This window comes from Chelon labrosus, assembly GCF_963514085.1.
Source record: "Chelon labrosus genome assembly, chromosome: 1".
Taxonomy (NCBI): Eukaryota; Metazoa; Chordata; class Actinopteri; order Mugiliformes; family Mugilidae; genus Chelon; species Chelon labrosus.
Genome location: NC_140337.1, coordinates 26,345,302 through 26,360,495, shown reverse-complemented (window position 1 = coordinate 26,360,495; position 15,194 = coordinate 26,345,302). Strand labels below are relative to the sequence as shown.

At 40.3% G+C, this 15,194-nt stretch overlaps 1 protein-coding gene across 2 annotated transcripts; it reads right to left on the bottom strand.

Moving 5' to 3' along the window:
• Window positions 1–5,303: 5,303 nt before the first annotated feature.
• Window positions 5,304–14,916, bottom strand: LOC311488599 (butyrophilin-like protein 2). 2 transcript variants are annotated; one of them, XM_084545399.1, is made up of 5 exons: window positions 14,890–14,916; window positions 11,762–12,085; window positions 7,042–7,401; window positions 6,155–6,478; window positions 5,304–5,922 (listed from the first exon to the last, which is right to left on the bottom strand). In XM_084545399.1, exons 1-5 carry the CDS (start codon window positions 14,903–14,905, stop codon window positions 5,867–5,869), a joined length of 1,080 nt encoding a protein of 359 aa, XP_084401525.1. In that variant the 5' UTR covers window positions 14,906–14,916; the 3' UTR covers window positions 5,304–5,866. The 2 variants fall into 2 exon arrangements, with proteins under 2 accessions (XP_084401525.1, XP_084401524.1); XM_084545398.1 differs by lacking the exon at window positions 14,890–14,916 and having other exon boundaries at window positions 11,762–13,113.
• Window positions 14,917–15,194: the final 278 nt, after the last annotated feature.

The following is a 15,194-nucleotide window of genomic DNA, read 5'->3' as shown; positions in this document are numbered from 1 at the left end:
CTGCTCTCATATAATAAACAAATTGCTCAAAATGACATACACTATCAAGCAGTCAGTAAACAATACACCAAAAAATAGAAAACACATTGTTCAAAACATATAGTTCTCAGGGAGAAGTACATTTTTAATCTCAAAACAAATTTCATATGTTTCTGTCATTATACAAAAAGCTCAAAATTGATCAGAAATTACTGTTTTGCTCTTTGCATTTTTTTTGTTCTTCCTCCTTCTTGTACCCTTATTTTTACAGTGCTGTACCCTGCATCTCAAAAACTTTATCTCTGTGATACTCTAATTCTTGTTCTTTGATGATATGAACCTGTAACCAGTCGAAATCTATTGAGCAGTCAGTACTGAAAACAAATGGAAAGCACAATGTTCAGTGCCATACAATTTGTTTATTGTACCATATACAGCCAACAACATGGTCTATGATTGTTGCTCGAATGTCATCGGATATTTCCACTCTTTGTCTTCCTCTTCCTCTTCCTCTTCGTCCTCCTCTTTCTCTTTCTTGCCCTCCTCCTCTTTCTCCTCGTCCCCCACCTCGCATACGCACTCGTCCTCGTCCTCTCACATAAATTCTTCTGTCCATTCTCACACTCTCTCATTCCCACCTTCAACAACCTGTTTTCTCTCTGAACTGGCTTATATTGGTTGTCACATCATTTGAAAGAAGTGAAATCAATTTTGACTGATTGTGTTCAATCAATGACATTTCTGCTCTCTTTATATGTTATTGTTGCCACTTGTGTTTACCAGTATGGATGACATGTGCATTAGAGTGCAGAATGTGTTTTAAGAATGAGAATGTGTTTAGAGTTTTGCTAAACCATGTGAAATGGTTTAAGGTATTGACAACAGACTGAACAGTTAGCTTAATGAGTTCAAGCAACTGAAAACTTTCTTCAGCCAATGGATTTTAGTGTTTTAGCAACTGAGAAAAACTGTGTTGAAGCCTATAATAGCCCAATGTTTTCTTGTGAAGTGCTCAGTTTGTGGCATTTTTAATAATGAAGAGCACAAAAGAAATACCTGTTATGTCCTCCATAGTAGAACTTTATGTAGGCCTACACATTTAGGAACAGATATTGGGTTCTGCCCAAAGTCGAGCAACATAAAAGTAACATAAACGTAAAAAGTTACTTTCCATAGAGGTAAGTAAAGTAATGGGTTACTTTTTTAAGAAGTAACGAGTAATGAGCAAACACTACTTTTTAAAAGTAACTTCCCCAACACTGTCCACTAATAAGAATCAGTGTAGAAGGGCCAAGTCTGGAGGATTTTGATGCTAAGCAAGATAGTAAATAAAAACTACAAAAAGCCTCAAACAACTATTTTTTTTAACCATATATCATGTTTTCATGTCTGACCGACCATGCAGTACATCCCATTCTTGTTTTTGCTTCTGTTTCACAGATATGCAGAGTATGAAAGGACAAGAAACTGCAGCACTGATACTACACAGCCTGCAATCTCCCAGTTCCTCCAGCCTCGTCCTCAGAAAGCCTATTCAGTTAATCATCCAAGACAGAAGGCCATAACAAATGCCATTCTAAGAGACCTGGTGATAGGGTGTAGCATGCCTCTTTCAATCACTGAGAATGGACATTTCCGACACTCATGTCTGTGGCTGACTCCAAGTACCAGCCTGCCTGTCGTAGGACAATAACTTTAAAGATAGAATCCCTTGTTGCAGAGACTAAAGAGAAAATAAAAGTGCTTCTTGCAAGTGCAGACCATGTATCAGTTACAGTGGATATTTGGTCAGACAGGAGAATGCGTGGCTTTTTGGGAGTCACTGGCCATGTTTTGGCAACATCTGAGGGAGTTCAGCTGAAATCATACTTGCTTGCCTGCAGCAGATTCAAAGGAACTCACACAGGAGAACGGATATCAGAAGCCTTTGATTCCATATGTGACGAATATGACATCAGACACAAACTTGACTTTGTTATCTGTGACAATGCCGCTAATATGAAGCGAGCATTCACAGTGCGCTTTCCAAAAGAGCAAGATGGTGAAGTAACTGATGACGACAATCTGGATGATGCAGAGTTGTGGGAAGACCTCTCCAGAGGTGAATGGGAGACTGTGGACCGCATGATCAACAGAGGAAGTCCTAAACGTCAGCAATGCTTTGCCCACACGCTGCAGTTAACTGTTGGTGATGGTCTCAAGGATGCACGGATCATGAACAGTACCTTTGCAAAATGCTCCAAGCTGAGCTCTCTCCTGCATACATCCAGCACCTTTAAAGATGCATTTGAAGATAAATTTGGGCAACGAGGGATACCCGCTGCTGTGAATACACGGTGGAATCCCACTCTCCGCCAAGTCAAGGCAGTGCTCTCATTCAGTCATCAGGAACTGTGCAGTGTTGGTCAGGACACAGGCCACAATGAGCTGCTCTTCTCAAGTAGGGAGTGGAATCTGATGAAGGAGCTTTGTGATGTGCTACAGCCATTTGCCGAGGCCACCGATCTTACTCAGGGAGAGCAGATTGTGACAGTCAGCTCTGTCCTCCCCTGTGTATTGTCACTAAACCACCATTTGGGAAGAACTCAAAACAGCAAGTGCGCTTCCTGGGAAGCATGATCCATAGCCTGCAATGCTCTCTCAAGAAAAGATTCCGGGGGATCTTTGTTAATGTCAGAATGTTATCAGCAGCATCAGGAGAAGAGCTGCCATTTGCTGAGCCACTCTACATCAGATCAGCTGTCCTGGACCCAGCTTTCTCCATGATGTGGCTTCAGCATGATGTGCTTGTCACTGATGACATAAAGAATGACATTGTTGACATGGTGAAAGGTCAGTGATTTTTTATTTTACATGATATAAAGTTAGGCATGTCACTGTTATCAAATTATGGAAATTAAATTCACAACATTTTACATTTTTAGAGCTGATTTTGCGAGCATATCAAACTGAGCTGTGAAATAATGAATGAGGAAGTTCACTTTCTTTTTATTAGATCTGATTCTACGTGAGGTGCGACCTGACACAACATCCCAGAGTCCTGGATTCCAAGAGGTTGAAAATGAAAACCAGGAAGAAGAGAGCACTGGCTTATTCTCAGAGTACAGAAAACGCCGCAAGCAGGACACAACCACCAACCCAGAGACACAACTAAATAACTATTTTGGTCTTTGTGGTGGGCAGGCTTGTCTGTCCTTCTGGGATGCAAACAGGGGTATCCTCCCTGCACTTTTTCCTGTTGCAATGAGAGCTTTTTCAGTGCCGGCCTCAAGTGCCCCAGTTGAAAGGGTCTTCAGTCATGGTGGGATCATCATGAGGCCACATCGTGCTCGGCTTGCAGATAAGACCCTCTCGAATCTTATATTTTGCAAGTGCAACACCTTGTAAAAAGGGTACGACTTATGGATATACTCTGAGTGTGTGTGTGTGTGAGAGAGAGAGAGAGAGAGAGAGAGAGAGAGAGAGAGAGAGAGTGTGTGAGAGTGAGTGTGTGTGAGAGAGAAAGGAGCCGGTTTCACCGTGTTGAGCCTCTGTGAGAACTCCGCTAAGAAAGATGCTACATGCTACGAGGCTAAGCCCCGAGGTTAGCTGTTGATATTAGCATGATGTGAGAAAATTCATAAAAGCAGTCGGAGTCCCCCGATATCTAATGCTAATCGCGGCTAACGCTGTTAAGCTAATTCAGGTATTACCTGTACTGGGAATGCTAATGGTGTAGCTGGTTAAGCTAAATGGCCACTACTGTAGCATATGAGAGAGAAAGAGATGGCACATGATGCCGTTGTGATATAAAAAGTTTTTTTTGGTTAATGTGCATAATGTGTTTACTGCACTGAACAATTTAATACTGTTAACTTACGGTTGAAAGGGTTAAAAAGATAAATACTGATGTTTTGATTAATAGAGCTGTTTAAAAATATAAATAGTGTTTTGTTAAAATAAAGATGATGATTTGAAGTAGAGGGGCGGCACAGTGGCGAGGTGGTTAGCACTGATGCCTCACAGCAAGAGGGTCACCGGTTCGAATCCATTTCTGTGCGGAGTTTGCATGTTCTCCCTGTGTCTGCGTGGGTTCTCTCCGGGTACTCCGGCTTCCTCCCACCATCCAAAGACATGCTCATTAGGTTAATTGGTGATTCTAAATTGCCCGTAGGTGTGAATGTGAGTGTGAATGGTTGTCTGTCTCTCTGGGTTAGCCCTGCGATGGACTGGCGACCTGTCCAGGGTGTACCCCTGCCTCTCGCCCAATGACAGCTGGGATAGGCTCCAGCAGACCCCCGTGACCCTTAACAGGACTAAACGGGTTTAGAAGATGGATGGATGGATGGATGGATTTGAAGTAGAAATGAGAGTAATGATTATTTGTTCTGCACTCTATGTGTAGACTAGCCTGACGAGCCAGAGCCACATTAAATGTAGGGTCTGGACACTCTCCATAGACAGGGCTCAACTGGAGGGGTGGGATAAACGGTTGTCTTTCAAACTCCCTCTCCACGCAATAGGATAGCGCTACAACCAATCAGAGCAACGACGAAGGTGACGTAGTCAGAGCGACGGAAAAGAGAGTTCCTTGCATGTGTTGTGGAAAAAACTTATCCTAATAGATATTAAATAGTTCTTGTTGCATCCTGTTTTTTGTTTTTTTTATGAGTTCGCCTACAGGTTGAGTTTCTCCTGCATTAATCATTTTTAAGCTGTGGATCAAACTTTTGCCGTATCCGGTTGGCAAAACTCCAAATACATCCTTCTTCTGTCAGAACGACCTCAGTGCAGTTTCTTGTTCTTTTCTCAGAGAAAAGCTTAACTTCAAGTCTTTCAGAGCGGCGGCCAAAGCCGATTGGAAAGAAAGTTGTTCGCTAGCAGCAGCCATCGCTCTGGTAGTTCTAGCAGGACGGGGAACTCACGCGTAATTCACGGAACTTATGGTCGCAGGTCAGTCGTCATCGTGTTAAGCCCCGCCCACCGACTCGTGATTGGCCCGGTCCATCTTGGATTTTTCGACATCTCAAGTCAACGGAGAGTAACTAGACTGACCCTGGAAGCAAATGTAATCTGCTGCCGCTAGGGGCGCGTCTAGATTCCAGGCTATGTGTAGACTGGTTTATTGCCGGATTAGAACTGATTCAGATTCTGAACCGAGGGGGTTCGGTGGCGAGCCAGAGAGGACGAGCCAATCAGAGGGAACGGTGCACGGCCCGGCCAACCGTGGAATCCATTCAGAGGAACTTCAGACATCATCTCACTTCACTCGTGACACAGATAAGAACATAACAAAAAAATCTACCCGGGTAGTAACCACATGATCAGAACGTTGCACACATAAAACACAGAACTGAACTGAACTCTGCCCTTCTAGAAAGAAGGAGGAACATTTTCTTTTGAACTTTTTTTATTTTTTGTATTTTTCATTTTCATGCACTGCAAAAAAAAAAAAAAAAATTAATCTGTGGCAATAAACTGTCAACTGTTAACTTCATGGTATTGTACTTGACTAACTATTACCAGCTCTCTGAACCTAGAGGGAATGTTAGTGTCATAGTGTGTTCTTACATCAGGCTAAAGGCGCTACAGTTGGTTTTGAAAGGCTCATTTAAATCTGTCCTCCGTCATTCAGTCCTGGTTTCATCAACACATCAGAAGTCACAGAAATGTTAAAAACCTCATGTTAACTTGTGTCTTGTTGAAGGTTTCAGTCAGGACTGCCCTCTGCTGGACAACTGAATGAAGTTCATTAGTTCCCTCTTCCAAACGTGTTGACTGACTTTGAGGGTTTTACTTGAAGCAGGAGGAGGTCGCTGACATGAACTCTGATCCACCAGCAGCTTTATCTTCTTTTAATTCATCATCAGATCCTTCACTGATCAATAATCAAAGATCAACAACCTGATCAAACTGACTCTTCAGCCATCAGAGGAGACGTCTCATCCTGGACCTGGACTCTGCCTGCAGAGGAGACACAAGACAGTTAGAGACAAAGAAAGACAGGAAGAAAGAAAGAAAGAAAGAGACAGAAAGAAAGAGGAAAAATGAAAGACAATAAGAAAGCAAGACAGAGATAGAACAAAAGAATAAAAGAAAAAAGAAAGATAAATGAAAAGGAAAAAATGAAAGAGAGAAATGATGAAATACAGAATGAAAGAAGGAAGACAGACTGAAAGAAAATAAACAGTCAAACCTTTCACTTTCAGCTCCACTGTTTTCCATCTCAGGATGTCTCCCTCCTTGTTGTAGACTATACAGACATATCTTCCACTGTCTCTCTCTGTGGGGTATTTCAGGGTCAGACTGAGGTCTCCAGTTTTCAGCAGGTCTTCATTCATCTTCGTTCTGTTTCTGTAAATCTGGTCCTGGTCTTCAAACTGGTCAGAGCCGTTCTGATACACATGGACCTTCCTGTAGTCTCTGTCCCACCACTCCACTTTAGCGTCTTCAGGCAGCTCTGTGGTTCTGAAGGGCAGCTGGACAGACTCCACCCCTGAATCCACCTCCACCTGACAGACTGAGAGGACAACAAATCCCATCATCAGCTGTAGAGACAGCAGCAGCAGCAGCAGCAGGTTTTCATGACTTTATTGAATGATTGTAGAGAAAGCTGAAGGACAGAAGCAGATGAGAGCAGAAGGAACAGGACAGAGATCTAGAAAGGTGTTGCAGATGATCAGAGTCTTGATGGTTGGTTGTTTGTCCATGTGCTGCTTCACAGTAATGTCTCCTGTCAGTGTGGAGCTGCTGTCTGCTGCTTTTCTATCTGTGGATCTAACATGACAGTGACAGCGAAGAGAAGAAGAGTTCAGATCCTAACATGTCTTCAGTCTCTTTGTCTCTCTGTGGTGTCAATGGATCTCAGCTCCACGCAGCATTTCAAACACAGAAAGAAAGAAAGAAAGAAAGAAAGAAAGACAGGAAGGAAGGAAGGAAGGAAGAAAGAAAGAAGGAAAGAAAAGAGAAAGACAGAAAGAAAGAAAAGGAAAAATGAAAGAGTAAGAAAGCAAGCGAGAGAGAAAGAATGAATGAGAGAATGAATAAAATACAGATTGAAAGAAAGAAAGAAAGGAAATAAACCTTTCACTTTCAGCTCCACTTGTTTCTTCATCACGATGTTTCCCTCCTTGTTGTAGACGGTGCAGGTGTAGGTGTTGGTGTCTCTATCTGTGGGGTATTTCAGGGTCAGACTGAGGTCTCCAGTTTTCAGCAGGTCTTCATTCATCTTCGTTCTGTTTCTGTAAATCTGGTTCTGGTCTTCAAGCTGGTCAGAGCCGTTCTGATACACATGGACCTTCCTGTTGTAAATGTCCATCAACACATGGACCACATCATTGTCTCTGTCCTTCCACTCCACTTTAGCGTCTTCAGGCAGGTGAGCTGTGGTTTTCCAGGTCAACTGGACAGACTCCACCCCTGAATCCACCTCCACCTGGGGGACTGAGAGGACAACAAATCACATGATCAACATTACAATATTCCAGACCTCATCCTCCTGCTGCCAGATTCAGTTCCTGCTAGAGGTGTGCGATACCGCTAAATTTGGTATTGATCCGATACCAAGTAAATACTGGGCCAATATCGCCGATACCGACACCGATATCAATACTTTTTAAAAATTAAGGTGGATGCGCCATCAATCCAAATCTGAATTAATTCTCATGACATTTTAAGTGTTTTCGTGATTTGCCTTTTGGATTATTAATCAGTTAAAGTCCAGTACAGAATTCGGTTTATAAGTAAATAGAAAATACTTTATCACAATAAAAGTTTTTGTTCAGAAACAACACAAAATGATCCCTTGAGGACAAATAAAAACAAATTATTTTTCAGGCAGTGTTCAGAAACTACAATAAAAACTAAATCTCTCCGTCCATTGAACTTCTTTCTGGATTTTTTTTCTTAAATAAACAAAGTGTAGAAAATTATCACTCCACAACAAATATTATAAATAATGCAAGGACATGTTTCGGATTTACAATACAATATAAAAATAAGACAACATTTCTCTCCTTTAGTGCGGGGATTTTAAAAATTTCTATAGCCTATGGTTTTACAAGTTTGTTGTGTTACCACTGTATCTTACCACCTTTTTACAAATAGTACAACTTGCTATCGTTTCATTTTCGGCCCGAAAATATAACCAAATAGCCCTACTCTTTCTCTCGTTGTGTGTAATGCGTTGCTGCTGGCCGAGCCTGGCTGGTAGCGGTGGGCTTGTTCGGTCACCTGGCGCCGCAGAGTCACGTGAAGGTACAACAAACACACGCGAGGTGGAGGAGGAGCAAAATGAGCCTGATCTGCTCTGTGACAGCAGCGGCATCTAGACAAACAGAGTCAGGTCGCTTCTTTAATGAAATGAGAGAAACTGAAACTTAAGTATCGATCTCATTACACTGGTATCGACCAATCTCGATACCAATGTTGGTATCGATATTATCGATATTGGGATCGAACCGCCCACCTCTTGTTCCTGCCATGTACCTTCCTGATCCCACACTTCCCTCTTTAACTTCCTGTCCATTCACAGTCCTGTTGTTCCATGCTGTCAGTCCACCTTAGCAACACAGCGTCTCTTCACATGTCTAAAGCGTCTGTCTTTGTTTCTTCTTCGTCAAGGTTTTAGTTTAATTTGTGTCTGGTTTGACCTCTACTTCTTTTTCTCTAGTTATTACAACCATTAATAACTACAGCCACCTTCTGTTGACTGAACACAAACAAGATCATTCTCTCTAAATCAGCTCATAACACACCAGGTTCACATTTTCTGTTTTGAAACAATTCAAATGTTTTCTCCAGAGTCATGTGAGTATTATTCTAATGGTCTGACTTGACTCAAAGCTGTGAAAGAACAACTACTGGAGGATTGTTATTAGACTGTAAATGCAAACAATGTCCTGACTTATGATGAATTAGTGTATTTAACTTAATTCATACTAGTTTTTTAAGTTTACTTTCTGTCACCGAGTTTTCTGCACTTTTTACCCGCATACTTGTTTCTTTAAGTTATATGAACCTGGTTTCTCTGAGTGTGTAGCATGGTTTGTGGTATGAGACTAAACTAAAATTTAATGATCGGAATGAGAGTTGTTGGAAGAAAGCTGACATCTCTGACTTTCTGACTTTCTGTTAGCATGTTAGCTTGTGTGTGTAATGTCAGTTAAGGTTTGTTGGTTACAGTTTGTAGACACAACATTCGACCTGAGCGCTTTCTTCTTCTCGGGCTCAGTACACCCCCGCTGCTCCAGACAGGTCATAACTGACCCAGTAGAGAAAGGTAATACAGTCTGAGTGATGCCTGGAGCAGCGGGACAGTCCATGCGGTAAACACGGAAAATATCATGTTATCATAGCCGCCACAACCGGACATTACACTCAATAATGTTTACACTTCTTTATAACTACAGTAGTTTGATAAACGCTGACGCCTGGCACAGATTAGTGACTTTACCCAGTTTGGTTTATTTCATGCAGGTGGTATGACCCTAAATACTAAAACCAACAAACCAACACAGGAGAAAGGAGACAGGTGGGTACTGCTTTCATTCAGACATTCAGAACTGCAGGTCAGATTAATTAGTGATGCTTATCCTTAAGTAATACATTGCTGCTGTCTGTTTTAATACACTAATCTGGAAACATTATTGAAACAATATTAATCAGTTCATCATTTAATCTTGCTTAGATATGAAGGACATGAGGATGTGGTAACACATGACTGTTAAAATTGTTCTGATTTAATACATTTTTTATGTTTATTTATTTTCCATATAGCCTTCCTTAGGTGGTGTCTGTGACAGTTAGAATTTGAATTTGAATTTGAATGCCTTTATTGTCATTGCATTTAGGTACAATGAGATTCATAGAGCCACTCCAGTAGAGTGCGTCAACATATATACACTAATACAACACATTCATTGCAATATTTACATCCTCCTCCACACACACACATACACATGCATACACACGTTTCAATACATCCACCCACCATCCATTGCAACATTGCAAACATCCTCCATGCAGCCTGTGTAATAAATAATAAAAACATGTAATAAATAATAGTAAAGAAATAAATGAGCGTGAAGTGCTGAGTAACAATGCAAATAGCATTATTAAAAAAGTTTAGCTCCATTCAAAATTGATATTGCCTTGGGAAAGAAGCTATTCCTAAACCTGCTAGTCCCTGGTGACAGGTCCCCTCTGTCACCAGGACTGTTCTGACCACCAGGACACCAGATAACTGTCTCTTTTCGTCCCACTACACCTCCTCCCACACTGCTGCTTCGTTGATAAGAAGCTTTCTCAGTAGACTGGACCAGAATCCTTCTGAGACGGTATTGTCACTCTTAGTCATTTTTATTTCATGTTTATTTTTGTGTCTTAGTTTGATTCACCATTGCAAAATTATTACGTTAAAAAACCTTTGTAAAAAAAAAAAAAATTATGATGAATGTGACAAATGTTTTTTGGTATAGTCTTATAGATTATAGACAAGTGTTTGATGTTTCCAAAACAGATTCTGACTGTACAATATAGGTGACTAAACAGTCTTAATATAATACATTTTACACTTGTTTTTATTTCTATCACTGGATTTAAATATAAAATATGATGACGAATAATAACAATGATAAATAATTAGTAACATCTCAATGGGCAGGTTGCTAATCCCAAATACTTCAACATTAGACATTACAATAGGTGGTCACTGTCTCTTTTAGTCTAATTTATTGTTCTGTATTTTTTTTTAAGTGTCTACTGGAAGAGGGATGCAGTGGATGTGGAAGTTCTGCACTTTTATCTCTCCAGAACGAGTCCAGCTATTAAAGCATCATAGATTAAAGCATGGTCGCTTCACAAGGACCTCCCCAACACCATGTCTTCATGTATCTGCACATTCAAATCTGGTGAACCCCATTTAAAAACTAAGTATATGTGGTGCTAAAGAGATATTCTGACCTTTTATTTATCTATTCTCCCTCTTCAGTTGTTCAGCCAAACTCGACCTTTGATGATCTCTTTCTAGACAAGTTTCTGAATGAACAGCATGTTGATTATTATTGTTGTTGTTGTTTACAGATACTGAAATAAAAAACATGTTTGTAATGCCATTTTGTGAATTCTTATTTTTAACTTTAAGGTATTTATTGTGCATTTATTTAAAATTAAGTACTGCTCTCTTACTTTGGCACAGTATATTAAGTTAATGTGACTTATCTTTATTGAGTTTCGGTCAAGTTGAGTTTACTTAAAGAAATTTAGGAAACCGATTACCTTGGGAAATGTAAGTAAACTAATTGTGTGAAGTAGTGTGAAATTATTATATTTAAGTGAGCTGTACTTGTTTTTGAAGTTGTAAGAACTTAATGTATTTCAGTACAATTAAATTCAAATCAAGTTGTTGCAACTCAGATACTTTGTGTCACATTAACTTAATATATTCTGCCAAAACAAGCAGACCACTTGAAATTTGTTGTGTCTTCACTTGAGGTATTGTAGTGTAATCCACTTCAAACAAGTACAACTCACTGAAATATAATAATTTCACACTACTTCACACAATTAAGTTTGTTTACTTACTTTTCCCAAGATAATTGGTTTCCTAAATTTCTTTAAGTAAATTCAACTTGTTAGAATTTACAGTGTAGACTTCTATTGGTACAGACTGATGGAAAATCACTGACCTCTGACCTCTGACCTCCATCTACAATACTGACCTCTGACCTCTGACCTCCATCTACAGTACTGAGAGAAATAAAAAAAGAAAGAAAGAAACAGAGACTGAAAGAAACAAACAAACCTTTCACTTTCAGCTCCACATGTTTCTCTCTCAGGATGTCTCCCGCTTTGTTGTAGACTATACAGAGGTATTGTCCACTGTCTCTCTCTCTGGGGTATTTCAGGGTCAGACTGAGGTCTCCAGTTTTCAGCAGGTCTTCATTCATCCTCGTTCTGTTTCTGTAAATCTGGTTCTGGTCTTCAAGCTGGTCAGAGCCGTTCTGATACACATGGACCTTCCTGTTGTCTCTGTCCATCCACTCCACTTTAGCGTCTTCAGGCAGCTCTGTGGTTCTGAAGGTCAGCTGGACAGACTCCACCCCTGAATCCACCTCCACCTGGGGGACTGAGAGGACAACAAATCCCATCATCAGCTGTAGAGACAGCAGCAGCAGCTCTGAGCACATTGAAGAGAAATATTTGGAGTGAAACATGTTTGACTGGTTCCAGTCTGAAATATGTCCCATTCTCCATTGAACAAGTGTCCCACATTACAAACCTTCAAATCTCACCTCAAGCAGTGGTCGAAAGCAAACCAGTCTTGTAACCACTGATGTTTCTCTTCTTAGTAATGTACTGTCTTATGTTGTCCTCTTATTGTGATCTATTGTCCTGTCCTATGTCTTATCATGTTTTTGTGTTACCTGCCTAGTGGATGCAAATTAGCATTGTTGGTATAATCCATCATATTTACGTCTATTGCTGTCTGAATAGATGTTCATTAATGTGCACTGTCCCTATCAAATAAATAAATAAATCAAATAAGAACAGAGACAAGTTAAGAAGTGTAAACTACTGATGTATTAAATGTTAAATGTTAATCTCTGGTTGATACACCAGCAGAGCAGAGATTCCTCCGGGGCAAAGGAGAGCTCTGCTTTGTTTGAAAACCATTTACTAGACAGGAACCATGTAGAACCACACACTGCATCACAGGTTGCTTTAAAACATGTACTGAAAACACATGAAGTGGTGGATGTGTGAGAAGAAGAAATGGAGACAGAAGACAATACTAGACTCACACTAGAGATAATGTTATTTCTCTGGCTAGGTTGGATCGGTTTTATTGTTTTAAACATCATTTTAATGTTTTTAAAGACGACAGAATGATGCCTATTGGTTTTACTGATCACTTGTTAGTTACTAGTAATGTTTTCATTTCTAATTTAAAGTCCAGGAGTGCATACTGGCATTTTAACACTGCTCTGTTGGATGATTTCCATTTTAAAGATGTTTTAGATTCTTTTGGAGATGTTTTAAGAACAGAAAGTCAGACTTTAAATCTTTGAGGCAGTGGTGGGATTATGGGAAGGTGGAAATAAAGCAGCTCTGTCAACAGTACACTTTCAGTGTCACACGTGACATCACCAGATCTATGAATTATCTGGAGACAGAAACTGTGGAATTACAAAGTTTAGCAGATTCCACTGGAAATCGAGGTCATCTGCTGATATCGAGGTCAGATGACAACGACATCAGGAGACGGACAACAGGTTTTTATTCAGAGCTGTTCAGCTCTGAGTACAGAGAAGATGGAGAGCTGTTCAGTTCTTCTTTTGGCTTTTGACCAGGTTGAGTACCTTTACCTCTGGAAGATCCTGGAGAGGTTTGGTCTCAGCCCTGGTGTCATAGCTATGATCAAGGTGTTGTACCAAGACACTGAAAGTGTACTGAAGATTAAAGGAGGTCTAAGTGCCCCCTTCAGAGTGTGTAGAGGGGTGAGACAGGGCTGCTCTCTTTCAGGTATGTTGTACACGTTATCTATCGAAGCTTTGCTGTGTAAAATAAGAACCACCATGGAGGGGTTGTTTATACAAGGTTGTAATGAGAAACATGTTTTAGCTGCGTATGCTGACGATCTTATTGTTTTTATTCAGAACCAGGAAGAGGCCAGAAAACTGGAACACACTGTAAATGATTTTGGTGTGATATCATCTGCAAAAGTTAACTGGAAGAAAAGTGAAGCTCTGGCAGTTGGTAACTGGAAGAGAGGACTACCAAGTCTACCAGGGAAAGTAAAGTGGAGAAAGGATGGTTTTTAATATCTGGGAGTAAATCTGGGAGACGAGAACATGGTGCAGAAAAACTGGGACGGAATTATAGAAAAGATGAAAGTCAAATTAAATAAAATGATCTTTTAGAGGCCGGGTGTTAGTTATTAATAACTTGGTTGCGTCGGCCCTCTGGCACCGGCTAGCTGTTATAGAGCCACCTAAAGGTCTAACAGCGAAGCTACAGCTGTTCTTGTTAATTATTTTCTGGGATAAATTACACTGGGTGCCTCAGAGTGGACATGGACAGGACATGGCCTGATAAATATACAGAGCAGGTTAACAACATTCAGACTGCAGTTTTTACAGGAATACCTCATAGGCCCAAAAAAAAAAAAGAATAACTTCACAAAAAGTGAATTGGAGACACTACTCACTGGAGTGGAGGCAAAAATGTCCTGGAACACTGTCCTCCAGCATAAACAATGGCAAAAATGTCCATTTACTGTAGTAGAAGAAATAAGGTGGAGGACAGAACTGGACAGGAAGCACAGTGAGTAACATGACTGATTTTATCCAGAGGTGGTGCTATGAAGACGTGATATGCTCTGTGTCTGGAGATGTTCTAACCTTTAATACTGTTTAAGTAGGTTCTGTTGATGAAATGATGAACGTTGTTATTTATTGTTCCAGTATGTTTTTCAAAAATCAAAAAAAAAAAAAAATCAAAAATCTCTTTCTCTCTCTGGTGGAACTCATTCTAGTGCTTTGGAAAATAAATGTCTGCACTTTTCCACATTTGATCAAATGTTTGTTTCAGCAAAGAAAGTTTAAAAGGAAAAATATTGTTGCAGATGAGTTAAATGGAACTGGTTGATAGCGTCATATGGAAGGATCAGCTCTTAGTTTTTAGACATTTTCACTTGATACATGTTTTATCACATTATGATAAATAAATATAGGTTTAAAAAGTATTTAAAAGTCATTTAAATGTAATATATTATTACTGTTAAAAAGAGTCGAAATGAAAAGTGTAGGACTGGAGGACAAAGACTTGGTCCCATCTCTGGTATCTACAATAATGACCTCTGACCTCTGACCTGTATCTACAGTACTGACCTCTGACCTCTGACCTCTGACCTGTATCTACAGTACTGACCTCTGACATTGAGCATCACTTGTTTCTTCATCAGGATGTTTTCCTTCTTGTTGTAGACGGTGCAGGTGTAGATGTTGTTGTCTCCATCTGTGGGGTATTTCAGGGTCAGACTGAGGTCTCCAGTTTTCAGCAGGTCTTCATTCATCTTCGTTCTGTTTCTGTAAAACTGGTGCTGGTCTTCAAGCTGGTCAGAGCCGTTCTGATACACATGGACCACAACATTGTATCCGTCCTTCCACTCCACTTTAGCGTCTTCAGGCAGGTGAGCTATGGTTTTCCAGGTCAGCTGGACAGACTCCACCCCT